This window comes from Physeter macrocephalus, chromosome 7 (genome assembly GCF_002837175.3).
Source record: "Physeter macrocephalus isolate SW-GA chromosome 7, ASM283717v5, whole genome shotgun sequence".
Lineage (NCBI taxonomy): Eukaryota > Metazoa > Chordata > Mammalia > Artiodactyla > Physeteridae > Physeter > Physeter macrocephalus.
In genome coordinates, this window is record NC_041220.1 from 132,001,367 (window position 1) to 132,016,337 (window position 14,971).

The window sequence follows — 14,971 nt, forward strand, 5'->3', positions numbered from 1 at the left end:
GCACAGAGGAATATGCTAGGTTATATGTATGTTAAGTATTACAGTGTTTTGCCCAAAACGTGCTGCTGCTTTTTGTTACCTCCCCTTTGTTCTTCAGGACTCGGCTCAGAATGTTAACCGACTCCGTCAAGCTGTGTTTCTGTAGTCTTGTGTTTACCAATGTCAAGCACTAACCATACTGAGTTCCTGTTGACTTGTCTGTCTTCTCTACTAGACCAGGAACTCCATAAGATCAGGGATAGTCATTTTGCCCCAGCGCCTCCTAATATATTAGGTATTCAAATGTTTGTGGGATGCCTTATATGCTATTATATTTTCTTGCTGCTTTCTCTGGAGTGTTGCAAGTAGCCCTTTTAACTGATTATTACTTGTCCTACTATCATCTAGATAATAATCAGTGATGGCCCTAAATGATGCTAAGGGCCCTCTGCTTTCTCTCACTGGCTTTCATTGGACAGATGTTTACAGCATGCAACCACTGTAGTGTCTGTCTTGAAGACAGTGACATGTGTGTACTTGGATTTCTTGATGGAGTAAGTAACCCCAGGTGAGATACATCAGGCTGATGTCAAGGATTAAGTACATTAGAGCCACAGAGGAGGCGATTCTGGCGTGCACTCCCGCCGTTACTGTACCAGGTTCCCTGGAGAAGTACAGCACAGCATTCTCAACCTTCTTTACTCAAGATCTTTTAGGGCTGGTGGAAACGGAATTTATTAAAACGAAAGTACTATTTTTACTCTTCTTTCACTTGCATAATTTTGCAGGAGCGTATTTGTGTGTGTTTAGGAGTGTCGTTCTATTTTGGTCAGTGCTTGCCTTCTGCATGTAGTGACTGAAGTGCATGCTTTCTCTGGGAAACGCTGTATGAAAGCTAGCAGGAGAAGATGTTGACTTTAAAAGATTCTCAGTTTTACAGACTCTTCTCTTTAGGTACATGTGAGTTGTCCAAATCAGCGAAGCTGTGACCAGCGTTCGTTTCCTCGTTTCTGGCTGGGGGTGTCTGTGCGCTTTCTCAGTCTCTTACTTCTCTCAGCTCTTACGCCCACTCCTGAGGTGGGAACTGCATTCTTCTCGCCCTGATACGTTTAAGGAATTCCTCTTTCGGTAGCACTTTCCTTTTCTTTTTTTCTTGTTCTAAAGCTCGCTTGTAACGTAGGCCCTAGGGAGCCGAGGCTGAAGCTGTTGCTGCGAACGAGTGGTCTTCGCCTTTCCGTCCCCTCCTTGTACGTCCTGACAGGTCCGGAGTGGGGAGCAGGGGTGCCATCTAGGAGGCTGGAGAAGGGTTCAGCTGTCAGCAGTTGGTGTTTTGGCACATGGTGACAGGGCGGGGAAGATAATCGGTTCAGGAGGGGAGGGGGCCACAGGAGTGTGTTGACTGTGGAAGTTTTTCTGGGGTGGGCCTGCCCCAGGCCGAGTTCTAGGTTGCTGGGTGTCAGAGTTATGGGTGAACGGGGCTCTGCAGAGAAGCCGGGGCGGGGGGGGGCAGTGAGGCTGGACTTTAGGACTGTGACCCTGCCCGTGACCCGGGTCAGGACTCACGTCCCGGCTTCCTCGTGGAAGTTCTTTTAATGGTTTTGGAAGAATCATTTGGTAAGAACACACAAACTTTAACTGGTGAGTGTCTCAGAAAGAAAATATAAAGTAGAGATTAGGGGCCTGAATATTTGAAAGAATCATACAGGTCTGTTTTGTAGGTGTGAGCAGACTGCAAAATGGTGTGCTTTCTGCTTTTTTTTGACTTCAGTTTTACAGTTCCACTTAGAGTGGACCTTTGGGTTTTTAGTTTCCGACTTGTTGTAGAACAGTTTCTGTCTTGTTTCGAGCACAGTGGTTCTCCATTGTTTTCCCACACCATTCCTGTGTGCCACACTCTTGGAAGCTCATCACATTGTAATGCTGTGATTCCCGATGAGGGAGAGGTTGGGATATACTTTTTTGAGGGGCTGGATGGGTGGGGAATGGATGACCAACCATACTTTGACTTGGAAAGCCCTCCTCCCTCATTGGCAATCGCTGATCTGGCAGTAAGATCAGGGCCCTAAAGATGTCGAGGTGATCGGTAATTTTAGTTTGGAAAAGCTTTTTGGATGTGTTTAGAAAGCTGCCCTGTGTGAATATAACCTCGAGTTCATCTGTGTAAGTTCAGTGACTGGCCATTCAATCTCGGTGCACTGCCCTCTTTCCTAAATGCAGTCTTTCTCTGTTCTGTGGTGCTGGAGGCCTGTTAGCACCTGGCAGGAGTTGGCAAGGTGGGCTGGGTGTCTGCACAAACTGCTCTCTCAGTTTGGCTGAGTTAGGCTGGACAAGGCCTGTAAGGAGTTGGGGTGAAGGGTAGTGAAATTGGATTTGGAATTAGAAGTTCCCTACTCACAGTGTGACCTTGGGTAAGTGGCTGCTTACACCTTTTTTTGCCCTGAGCTTCCTAATGAGTAAAGGGGAGGGGTCTGGATGGGAATGAATCACTGAGGGGCTGGAGATGACTAGAGGATACATTTGCATTCCCAGGTGTCCCATTGGTTTTGTTCCTGGGACTCCAGGTTTTCAGCTTTTAGGGTTCTTTTAGCAAAATTTGCCCGAGAAGCATAATCGTGCCCAGCGCGGTGTAAATATTCACACGTCCCGGCGCAGCCCCACCCCCGCGCGTACACACACGCGTAAAATCCGACTCTGTCTGTGGTGAGGAAGCACCGTGCTCATCGCCATGGGTTTTTTCCTGCAGAGCTTGCTGCCAGTCAGCTAACGAGACTCCTGGAGTAGTTGTAGTGATAATGTCACAGGAATGAGAGAGAAGGCCTGGCACCTTTGGGAGACCTGCTGATATGTGGTTTCTCCACCCCTCCCCCTCCTTTTGAACCTGTTCTGTTAATAATTGCACCTAATTATGTATCTTTGGTCTTTTTACTGCTTATAATTCAAATGCTACTTAAAGCCGATTGTTTGCCTTTGTGTGCTGTAAATCCTGGGCTGCCATCTGAAGCACAACTTGATGATTGTGTATTATCATCTTGGGTTAAGTGCTGTCTCATTGCCTTGCAGGCTGCCTGCTGTTTCCCGGGGAGATCATGAAACGAGGTCGCCTTCCCAGCAGCAGTGAGGATTCTGACGACAATGGCAGTAAGTCCTGCTTTGTTGTTCTTGGAACCTACCAGGGTTTGGGTCAGTGTGAAAACATGGTTCTTTAATGTAATGCTTTAAATAGCTGAGGCCCTTCGAATATCAGGGAGGTCAGCGAAGAGCCAAGGCCTGAGAAGCACATCTGAGTGTGATACTGCAGGTCCGTAACCAAATCTTTCTGGGTAAGGTTGACTGCAGGCAGGCATTCCTCAGGCTTCCTGGTTGTTTTCCAGAGATGAATAATCCCGTTTCAAGAGTCACTGGTGGGTCTGTTTTTCCTAAACATCGTTTACAGCACTTCACAGTTGCTCTTTATGAAAAGGGAACTTAATCGAAGCCAGTTAATTATTAACTAGTCCAACCCTGATACAAAGGGAGATTGAGGACTGCCTAGTGGGATGTGAAAATATTAAGTACACGAGTCAGCGGTCTTCAGTTGATTTGAACATGACTGTATTTAATAATACTACTGTATGCATCTCAGCTCTCTGGCATCCTCATTTTCACAGTGCAGCTGAGAACCAGAAGTTAGTTGGCTTCCAGGCAGGCAAAATAAATGTCACACAGCGTCTGTGTATTGGGAAGCTAACAGACGATCCGGGGAAGAGCTCCCTGCAGATGACAAGGAAATTTTGTACCTAGCACAGTGCCTGAGCTCCGGCCCCATTATCTTATGTTTTATATTACAGATCAAATTTGGGAAACCTTGAAAGAATGCTTGCTCTGCTGAGTGATGGGAAAAGTATTGGGCCTGCTTTCAAGGAACTCTGTCTTTGGCATATATAAAATTGAGCTCCGATGGAAAGTCACCAGGACAGTCGGAGATGCCTTTCTGATGCACTGTGGAAATGTATATATGTCGACACGAACTCAGGAGGGGAGGGCAAGGGAAACCTACAGAGGAGATAAGAGTTGGGCAGGTCCTGAAGGATGAAACCGTTTTAGGCAAACAGGGTTGTTTTTCCGCGCTCCCAAGTTTTCGGCAGATTAAAAGCGGCAAATTAGACAGCAAAGCTTTGCTGTAGGTGGCCACACTGACAGCCACCGGAAACATTAAAAACAGAAGAACTCAAACACAGCAGTTTGACTGGAGCGTTGGGTGCAGGCATGGAGCAGTGGGAAGGAGACCTGGTGGTGATGGGAGGGTGTTGGGTGTTGGGGGTACCTGCGAAGTAAGCTGAGACCTGAGACCGGATGGTGAAGGGCTGGGAGCTCTTGGGACAGATGGTGGGAGCTGATGTTTGGCATGAGGGAGGAGTGAGCTGGGTAAGCACTCCAGAGAGAGGGGCGTTCCTTCTGTTTCAGGGAGCGGTGTTAAGGGGCTGTACCCCATCTGTGGGAGCCTTCGGGAACCCTGAACTTCTTAGCGCTTATCTATTCATGGCCCTCACTACCTGTTTTCTCTATTTACTTAGGCTTTTTACTCCTTGAGGCAAAAACATGCTTAGGTATTTCTTTTCTGCCCCCTGTGGTGCCTGTCAAAGTGTCCTCTGGAGTTATAAGCACTCAATAAACGCTTGCTGTTAGCTCGTGTACACAATTTGTCCTGCAGCAATTAAAAAAAATAACTTGCTTTTTAAGTTCAGAATTAATCAGAAGAAGGGTTCATGAATTATGTCCGTGTACTAATAGTGCCTGGTAAAAGGCTGAGAGTCCTGTTTTCCTCTGGTTTTGGTTGAGGAGCAGGTCCGTGCTCCCTTTGTTTACTCTCGGCGCTGCCCCATACCCACTTTGGGAGAGCTGGGTGAGAAAAGGTTCCCCTGGAATGTTCTCTCAGACTTAGACTCTTCCCTTTCTGGACTAGAGGGTGTGCATTCTTGATGTCTCCGTGTGTGTCTAAATGTCCTCCTGTAATCCAGTGACATCGGATTAGGGCCAATCATTTTAATTTAAACGCCAATTTAAAGGCTTTATGTCCAAATACAGCCACATTCTGAGGTATTGGGGGTTAGGCTTTAACATATGAAATTTTGGGGGACACAGTTCAGCCCATAACAGCCCTAGAAGACCAAATGCTTCATCTAAACCTATATTGCCACCCAGAACTCTAGGGGAAGAGAGTACCCAAAGTCCCCACCAAAAGTCTATCCATCAGGTCACCTTACTGGTAATGGGCCTTTTTCGTCCTCCAGCTAATATGCTTATGTCTGTGCTGGCCTCCCTGAAGAAGGCAGGGATGGAGGACTAAGGTAAATACTTCTAGGGTACAACCTGGGTTTTGTTCTACCCTAGGCTGCACGTGGAAATAGAGTGGTGGTGGTAGAGGATGAGGATGATAGCTGCTAGTGGAAAGGAGGCAGGCCGGCCTGTGTCGTATAGTTGATTCAGTGTAAAGCGAGTGGTGACACTTCATGGCTGTGCTGTCTGTCCAGGCCTAATGATTTGGTCATTATGGCGGATGATGGTCGTGGTAAATAGCTCTCATTAAGACCCCTAGAATGCCAAGCCGTATGAACACGTGTACATTATCTGCACCACGGAACACACTTTCTACCCTTTCTGAGGGCAGCTGCTACCCAGTGTGGGCTTCTGCCACCAGCCTGCCTGTTTGCACTGGAGCCCATCCTCTTGTGTAGGCACATGGTGGGTGTGAGTAGGTGCCTTCTGCCCCTGCAGTCAGGTGCACAGAACTGAGTCCGTGCAGTGGCGTCTCCCCAGCCTTTCCAGCCTGCAGTCCCGACGGAAGTTTGGCAGCAGCTCTCGGCCCAATGCAGAGCATGTCAAAGTGGAGAAGAGGCAGCTGCGGACGTCAGCTTGGGGCCCCAGCACCAGCCACGGTCACGGCTAGGCCCCGCTGGCCTCCTGGGCTGGAGCCCTTTGCTTTGATTTCTGGCCTGGTCCAGGTCAGAATACCGGTGTGGTATTTACAGTGGGGGATGGACAGGCATTTTCTGTGCCAGTGCAAGCCCTCATCCAGCTGCAGTCATAGTTGTTGAAGCCTTTCTCCAGGTGCCCTGGAGTGCCAGCCTTGGCAGCTGGATGAAGTAGCACTGGGGTGTTTGCAGGCTGTGTCTGTAATTGCTGGGCTGCAGGGACTGGGTGGCTCAGCCAGTCTCTGAAGTTATGCATTGTGCCAGGGTGTGGCTCGGGGAAACAAGCACTTTACTTCCTGCTTCCCAGTCCATAGTCCTCTGTGTTAGGGGTTTTGGCAAATGTGGTGGTGGGTCCGCCAGCTATTTTTGGTGTTTCCATCCAGCCTGCAGGGAGGAGGGAGGAGCTGGCGGTTGACTCGGTCATCATTGGCCAATAATTTTATCGATCATGCCTAGGTAATGAAGCCTCCATAAAAACCCAAAAGGACAGAGTTCGGAGAGCTTCCAGATGGCGAGCGCGTGGTGACTGGGAGACAATGGTGCGCGCCGAGAGGGCACGGAAGCTCTGTGCCCTTTCCCCATGCCTTGTCCTACGTATCTCTTCATTTGGCTGTTGACTCCTGTCCTTCAATATCCTCTTAGAATAAGTTGGTGATCTAGTAAGTAACATGTTTCTCTGAGTTCTGTGAGCCGCTCTAACAAAGTAGTTGAACCCGAGGAGAGGGGCTCAGGGGAACCTCTGGCAGTCAGAAGCACAGGTAATAACCTGGGCTTGGCAACTGGCATCTGAAGTGGAAGTTGGTCTCACGGGACTGAGTCTGGAATCCGATTCTATCTCCGAGTCAGAATTGAGTTGAATTCTTGAACACGCTGCTGGCGTCCGACAATTGCTCGTTGGTGTGGGGAAGCTTCCACCAGCACGTGTTGGAATTGGGTCTGGGAACCATTTTCACCTGCCTGGTGCCCTAAATTTCAGGGCTGTGTTGACCTCGCTGTGGGAAGGCCTGGCGTGTGGCGAGGGGCCCGGGGCCAGGCACCTGGTGAGGGCCCTGCCTGGTCTCTGGTTTTCACGCCTGCGCTGACCCTGAACCACTTCTGTCTTCTCCGGTTACCCAGCCAGTTTCTGCTCCATCACCGGTGATAACGAAGGCGCAGAGAACAGCTGAGTAAGATTCAGACCTGCTAATTCTGCACTTAGTAGTGCAGGTCGATGAGTGGCAAACGTGAAGTTTTGTGAGGAATTTTGTGTTTCTGGGCTCTCTCCAGCTCACAGATAAAAAATGAAGAAAGACCAGAATTTTTAGTGGATGAAACACACTTTCTGCTTGGGACCCTTTATGTTGCATTTTTTAATAACTTGCTGTCGTTTTTTTGGTTTGGCTGTGCTTGGTTTCCTTCATGGCAAGTCTTTGTGGAGGTTTCTTGGTGGTTTCTCTTTTGCATGAAAGTTAACTCTGCTTCCACTTCTCTTCCTGTTTGACTATACCTTTAATTTGCTCCTTTCCCTCCATCAGTTGCATCTTGTGACACCGCAGAGTTGTGTAGGAATTCTTGAAATGTGGGATTTTGGGCTCAAGTACTGCAGAGTGTGGGCTGTACCCATGTCTCCTCCAGGCACGTGGAGATGGCTTTACCCCTTTTCGAACCCGACTTGTGGCTTGTCCTCGACATTGGTGGGCAGAGCATAATCTTGGGCTTGAGGAGTAACTAGCACAACATGATCTGGTTTGTGGACTCGGACTTCACAGAAGGGCTGGGTGACCCTGAAACATTGCGTCAGTTGGTCAAAGGCCCAAGTATGTTGAAACATTCCTGGGCCAGGTCTCTTAATGTACCCATTAAGCTTTGTTTTTTGGAAGGTGGAAGTGAGTTGGATGGTTAGAGCTAAGCCGTGCTGGGATGGAAGGGCTGGGCTGTGGGAGACATGGGGTCAGAGCCTGACAGAAGCAGCAGTGGCGTGAGAGGCTTGTCTTCTGTCATGCAGTTCAAGCAAATAGAACGACGTTACATTTGTTTTCTTCTTTCAGATAGGACTTTCCATAGCACCGCTTTACTGGCACAGGGCTGGCCTTGCCTTGCTCGCTCCAGTCTGCTCTGTTGTGGTGACACCAGCTGGCCTGCAGGGCTCCACACGTGCTGGTCCTGAGCGTCTTCCTTCGTTAAGCTGGTTTAACACTCCTGAAGACGCGAGAGTAGTGTCCAGCATCTAGAAGCAGGGTCTGAGCCACAGGAGATCACCATTTGGTCGGTGGTGAGGTTCTTTTGTAGTTTGCATTTGTGGTGATGTGAGCGGCCGCCCAGGCTGCCATTCATTCTCATTTCTGAGCCTTTCATGCGCTGCACCACCTGGGAGGCTTAACACACACGAACTACCAGATGTTGGAGGTGTGTGCAGTATGTATTAGATTTACTCTTGAGGTTTTTTTTCCTTATTTTAGATCTAGGGCAAGACAGCATGACTATTTTTAATATTTCCAAGGAGAGTGTTCGAGATAAATGCATAATAGCACCAGAAAGCAGGGTTCATAATGCATTGCACGCACAGGAGCCTTTTATAACTTTTATTATTCCTCCCACATTTCTGTTTTAAGGGAAGTTGGGGATAGTAAAACACAGCAAGGGTTTATTTTCTGTTAATTCTTCTCAGTGTTTCATGGAGATTAATTGTTGATACTCAAACAGCGTATATGTCAAGAATCTAAAAGTCACGTACACTTATCACTAGAGCGGACTTAACTTTAGGTAGTAATACCTTGTGTGTGGGCAATAAAATAATTTTAGATATTATTGCCAAATTTTTAGAGTTCCTAACTTCTCCTGAAAGCAACGAGAAAATAAAACAAAATTTTACTTGCCATATTCTTAATTTAGCTTGTCATTAAACGTTAGCATTCTGAAAACAACAAAATGCAGCACCAACCCAGCATAATCTTAGCACGTGGTTTTTAAGAACTAACAAGTGGCCAGTGTTTTACTATAGTGTAAATCAGAATCTCCCAGTCCTTTTGGTGTTTGAAATACTCTAATTTCTGGTTAAAATTTTTTTTTTCTCCAACATAACTTTCAAAAAAATGTTCTGTGACATAACTTTTTAAAATTAAAATGGGTGCGAATTATTTTTGCTTGGATCATATTCTGGGAAGTATCCAGAGGGAACATGGATGAGGGAGGAGAACTGGCGTAGGAACGTCAAGGCACTTGCTTGGAGTCTCCTGTGGACTTGCCGTGGATGTCCCTGTAGATGGAGGTGTGTTCCAGTCAGGAAGCAGTGCCCCCGCCACGCTGTCTTTAAAGGCATTAGTGCTTTGTTTTCCGTGGCCTCGTCTTCCTCGAGCTCAAAAGCATGTCTTCTAACAGGTGAGACAGAGCCGCCTTCAGCTCTTGAGTTGCAGTCCGAACAACGGCGCTGTGTTTTTGTTCACTTAAAGACGTTTCTTAAAAAATTGAGGATCTGCTGTGTGCACAGCACTGACTGAGGTTGTAAACAGTTGTTACACAGTTTTAAAGTGAATTAGAAGGAGGGAATCACCATCAACAACTGTCTGCTGCTGGACGTGGGAGGGTCCAGCTTCTCACTGTTCAGCAGCAAAGTCTAGGTTTTACGCAAACCACCTGTGTAGGGTAAAACGGAGCATTTTCTTTTCCTTTACTGTTAATGGATGGTAGAAAATCATCAGTTATTTCCTGCACACATTAATTAATTAATTAATTTATTTTGGCTGGGTTGGGTCTTCGTTTCTGTGCGTGGGCCTTCTCTAGTTGTGGCAAGCGGGGGCCACTCTTCATCGCGGTGCGCGGGCCTCTCACTGTCGCGGCCTCTCTTGTTGCGGAGCACAGGCTCCAGACGCGCAGGCTCAGTAGTTGTGGCTCACGGGCCCAGCCGCTCCGCGGCATGTGGGATCTTCCCAGACCGGGGCTCGAACCTGTGTCGCCTGCATCGGCAGGCAGATTCTCAACCACTGCGCCACCAGGGAAGCCCCTCTGCACACATTTAAAGTTGTACCCTTTGATACATTTTGACATGTGTACACCCATGAAATCATAAAACTCATGATAATCCTTCTCTCCCCACTCTCCCCAGTCAACCTCTGATCTACTTTCTGTCACTATAGATTAGTTTATATTTTCCAGAGTTTTATATAAATGGAATAATACAATACATACTCTTTTTATCTTTTCTCTCCACATAATTATTCCTCCGTTCATCTGTGTTGTGTGTATCAACAGCTCGGTCTTTTTTATTGCTGGGTAGTATTCCATGGTATGGATATGCCACTGTTTGTTGATTCATTCACTCTGTCAGTGGATGCTTGGGTGGTTCTATAGATAAGCTAAGAACATTCCTTATGTCAGTGATAATTTAAACTTAGCTTTTCCCCCAGTCTTTCCCTTTCTGCAAAGTGAGTTTAATAAGATTAATTTTTCTCTTCCTCTTTTTGCATTAGGCAAATTAAAAGGAAGAGGAACAGACTGTTTCTGGGTGGACCAGAATTTCTCTTGGGTAATACAATCAGATACCAAATTTGTAGCATTTTTGAATATCTATTTTTAAAAGCAGGCAGCATTTTTCAAGAATATAAAAGCATCCCTGGAAAAAGTTTCTAAATGATTGCCATTACTTGGATGTGTCCTGTGCCAGCAAAGCTGCAAGCTTCCTGGCAACCTTGGAAACTACCCTGGAGGGGTCCTGACAGATCCCCAAAAGGAGGCAAAAGAGGGTCATAAAACTTAAGAGTGCATGAATTTGTTGTTGCTGCTTTGACTCTGAAAGTGTTTGACGTAAGCGCTTGTGTCCCCCGACCCCATGTTAGTTATTGAAGTACAGCAATGGAATGGTTGAAAATTTCTTATCACCTGTACCCCTTTACATAGTGATTCACAGTAAAGGGGACACCCCTTTCCGCCCTGCATCTCTTCCCCCTCCCTGAGCCCCTGGGCCGTCCCATCTAGAGTTGTCCTGTGCTCTTCTCCATCTCTTCTTTCCGCCTGTGGGCTGGCCAGAGGATGGCCTGCAGGACCGGAAGGTGGAAGAGAGGCCTGTCTAGAGACATGAGCTGCCTAGCTGCCTTCCTCACCAGGTTCCTAATTTGGCTTCTGTCTTCCTTTTTCCAATGATGACCAGATTCAGAACTTCCTACAAGTCAGGCTCACCCCAGTGTGCCCAGAATATTCCTTTCATTGTGGGTGTGAACTTTATTCTTGTTCATTTAGGAGTCTAAAGAGATACACTTAGGATTGTTTTTTAGAGAAGAATTTTCTAACCTGTTACTGAACAGTGCAGTAGGGTCACCAATAGGAAATCTAATTCTGCTGGCCTAGCAGCAGGCAGTCAGCTGACCCAGTAAACAAGCCTCAGAACTGGCCACCAAGGGTAGCGCCCTTCCCTGCCAGAGGGAAGCTTGGCAGTCCCTTTAGTCTCTGTCGTTGCAGGTCTGATGATAGGCGTATGGGCAGAGCCTACTTCTTAATGTCCCCAGGGTCTTAAGGATGCTTTGATTCTGTGTCCCTTGTCTCTGGAATCTGTAGAGATACGGGTTTCCTGTTTTGAGTGGCAAGTGATTTTACTGGTAGAATGGCAGTTCCCTCAGTTTTTAGCTTTTATTTGGGGCGGGGAGTTGTTAATTTCTGGGAAATGGTACAGTTTGTTCACCATGGAGGCAAGTTACTGGGAAGGTAGGTCGTTAGGAGGGCTGTTCCGGATCTCTGGTGTCAGTACGGCCCCCACAGACAGGAGGCGGTGGCAGAGGCAGAGAAGAGGAGCTGGGTTCTGAGCTATTGGGCCGTGGAGTGGATGTGTCCCGAGTGAAGAGAGTCTAGAATGACTCTCTGATTTCTGACTTCAGGTAGAGATGGTGGTGATATGCGTCAAAGTAGGAATAGGAGAGCAGGTTTGAGTAAAATGTTGAGCCCAGTCGCTGTTGTGCTGGGTTGACTGATCTCAGGAACGCCGTGGGCTTGACTGATGTCTGATCTGAAGGTGAACGTGGACCTGGTGCTTGGGAGGGAGGTTAGTGTGGGAGCGCAGGTCTGGCAGTCTCCTGGGCCTGCCCGGTAAGGCTGTGGGCGTGGGTGGGAGCTCCCCGGGGAGGGCACTGGGGCAAGAAGATGAGAGAGCTCATGCGTGAAGGACAGGGGACCACAGAGTGGGGACACCAGGAAGGAGAGTTGCCGCTGCGGCTGAGGCAGCATCTCAAGCAGGGTGGAGCCAGTGCTGCAGAGGGGTCTCAGGCGCGAGAGGAGCTCAGCCTTGGGGGCAGTTAAGAGACATAGGTGGCCTGGCAGGGCTTCCAGTTTCCATGGCTTGGCGGGGGAAAGGCCCCACGGCAGAGGGTAAGAGCAGCTTGTCCTCAGAGCTCAGAAGAGAGCTGACAGGCATTCTCTGGGAAAGGGGAGTAGGTAATTTTAAAGGTGATTTGGCCGGAGCACCTAGTCTACGGCGGGTCTGAGTTTTCCTTTTTTAGGGATTGCTAAGTTCTTTTGTGGAGTCAGACCTTTTGGAGGATGGCTTTAGGATTTAGCACAATGATGTTAGTGTTTAAAAAGTTACTGAAAATTAAAAAAGAAGTTTCTGAATTTATATTTACCAATGCAAGGCTTTGAACCTCTTAAGAAGTGCAGGCTTGTGGATGAAGGCTCTACCTGCATGGTGTTCTTGAAAGGCCTCTCCCCTCCTGTGAGTTGTACCTGTGACACAGCAGCCCTGAACACAGTGTGTGCCGAGTGGTCTTCTTGGCCTGCTGTGGGAAGTGAGTGTTTAAATGAGTAATGGGAGTGGAGGAGCTCCAGGGGAGAGAGGAGAGCTCTGGCAGAGCATCGGGCCGTCTCCTGGGGTGGTGCTGAGGGGAGCCTTGCTGAGTTTGGTTAAAAAAAAGAACCCTGTGAACACTCAGTGATTTGTGTACTTTTAATTATTCCTATTCGGATATTTGTTTCTTTAGGCCTGTCAACTACTTGGTCACAGAATTCCAGATCCCAGCACAGGAGAAGTTCATGCTCCAGACATGAAGATCGAAAGCCTTCGGAGGTATTTCTTGAATGCTGGCGTGACTGTGCGTGTCGTACGTGTGTGCATGAGTACATATGGTTGACACACACACCTGGTTGGTTGATATTGGTGTCAGTCTGTGCATTCTTGGGTAAGTTACTTAACCTCTCTGTGCCTCAGTTTCCAAATCTGTAAGATGGGGATAATACAGGTGTTCACCTCATAGGATTTTTGTGAGAATTAAGTGGGTTAATACCCAGAGGTTAATATGTGGAAGGTAAATCCTGCTCAGTAAATGTTAGCTATTATTATTAATTCTTTTTATTTTTTTTTCCTTCTCTGTTCCACCGTTGCTGGCTCCCAACAACTTTTCCTATGGCCTGGAGATCAGCATGTTCAGCTGCTGCCGGTCACTGCCAGCCTCAAGTTAGTTTTAGTCATGAATTTGTGGCTTGTTTGGCAAAACCCAATGTAATTCTGGGGTTTTTTTTAGGGGATTATGCTTAAGGCTCTTTCCCCTTCTTTTGAAATTTGTTTCTCATTCTACATTTCCCTGCTCCCTCACATTTTGTTATTATCTACCTATCTGTCATCTATCTATCCAAAATTGTTTTTGGGTGAGTTTCTCTGTGGCTTTTGTTGGTTAGGGGCCCCTCCCACTCCTGAGATCTTTGTTCTCTGAAAACCTTGGACTGGGCTCTGAGGATCTAAGTGATGGAAGAAAAGGCATTTTAGTTTTTGTCACGGTGTTTAGGTGAGCAGGTTATGGGGAGGAGAGTTTTCGGTCCAGCCCCTTGGTTTTGTACTGCCTCTTAGTGGGATGACTTCAAAGACAGCCTCATCCTGTAGCGACCGAGCAGAGGCCGCCATCCACGCGGAAGTTCTTGGAAGGTCGCGGGGCAGCCGGGGCGCTGTGTTGAGGAGTGTGGGCTATTTACTGGTGGGATAACTCCCTCCACGAGGAAGTGGCATGTAGCCTGCTTTAGAGTGTGGAGGACCATCCCAGGGGACACCTAAGCATTAGATCAGATGTTCATGAGAAGGTGGCCGTTTTATCACCTTGATTTGTTCCAGGCCTTTGGCCTTTTGAATCTGCAGTGCTGCCTTCCTTTCCTGTGGTATCGGGAGTGACTCTGCTGTTGTTTTTTCTCTCTTTAATTCCCTCCACAACGCCCTAATACCTTTCTGATGTCCACACTGCACTCCTGTTATTTCAGGGCAGGAATACACGGTGCTCCAGCAGGGAGCTGATACCTGTGTGAGCGCACCGGTGCCCCGAGGGCAGCTAGAACCCCTCCCAGAGTCGGCACTGGGAAGCGTGGATGGCGCCAGTCTTGTCCCTGACCTGTGTTTTGTTCCAGGGCTTTTTTTTTTTTTTTTTTTAAATTTCTGAGTTGAAATTACTTTATACTTGAAGTGCTAAGCTTGAGCCCTGCTGGGGACTCAGGAGCTCACGTCCATTTGAGGACATCTGTTTCAGTCCCTGACCATCCTCATCCAAGTCTCTGAGTGCAGGAACGTTGGGCTGCCTTTTCTCATCTTGTTGCTTCAGTTTGATTTTCCTTCTTCTTGGGCAAAATCCCTTGTTTATTACTTATCAGACTTAGTTGGAATGTGTTTTTAACTGATGTGCTTCCTGAAGATGTAGATCTGTGACTTTGTTCGAAAGGACTTTTGGGGGTCTGGAGGGCATGGCTGACAAAGTTAATGCTCCCTGGGGCGCGGGCATCTGCTGCGGGGCTCGGTGCTGCAGGGGGCCTGATCTTGTGCTTTCGTGGGAGGTGCACAGCCAGGTTCTTGCTTGTTACTGGGACTTCAGAGATGAGGAGTGGCGGCAAACGGGGGAAAGTCGGGCCCAAAATGGCAGGCTGGAGACGTGGCCCTCTTATTCAGACACTGCCTCAGACTTCGTTACGGTGAAGTTCATTGAAGTGATCACCAGCCTGAAAAGCCACCAGGAAAAACAAATACGGACCTATTAGCAGGCATATAATGTGAACTGTGCTTAGCAGCACAAGAAAGAACTCCCTGTCCCAAGAAGAGAGAGTTCAGCATT

At 47.8% G+C, this 14,971-nt stretch overlaps 1 protein-coding gene across 16 annotated transcripts in view; it reads left to right on the forward strand.

Annotated features, from left to right (window-relative positions):
* JADE1 (jade family PHD finger 1) overlaps window positions 1-14,971 on the forward strand; it is a 57,426-nt gene that overhangs the window by 14,563 nt on the left and 27,892 nt on the right. For 6 of the 16 annotated variants that reach the window (XM_024119341.2, XM_007120956.4, XM_007120955.4 and 3 more), the window contains 4 exons: window positions 3,040-3,117; window positions 10,376-10,431; window positions 12,869-12,954; window positions 13,302-13,341. In XM_024119341.2, the coding sequence (XP_023975109.1) occupies window positions 3,066-3,117; window positions 10,376-10,431; window positions 12,869-12,954; window positions 13,302-13,341 (234 nt within the window). In that variant the 5' untranslated portion in view covers window positions 3,040-3,065. The other 10 variants (XM_007120954.4, XM_055086221.1, XM_028492296.2 and 7 more) reach the window with 10 other exon arrangements.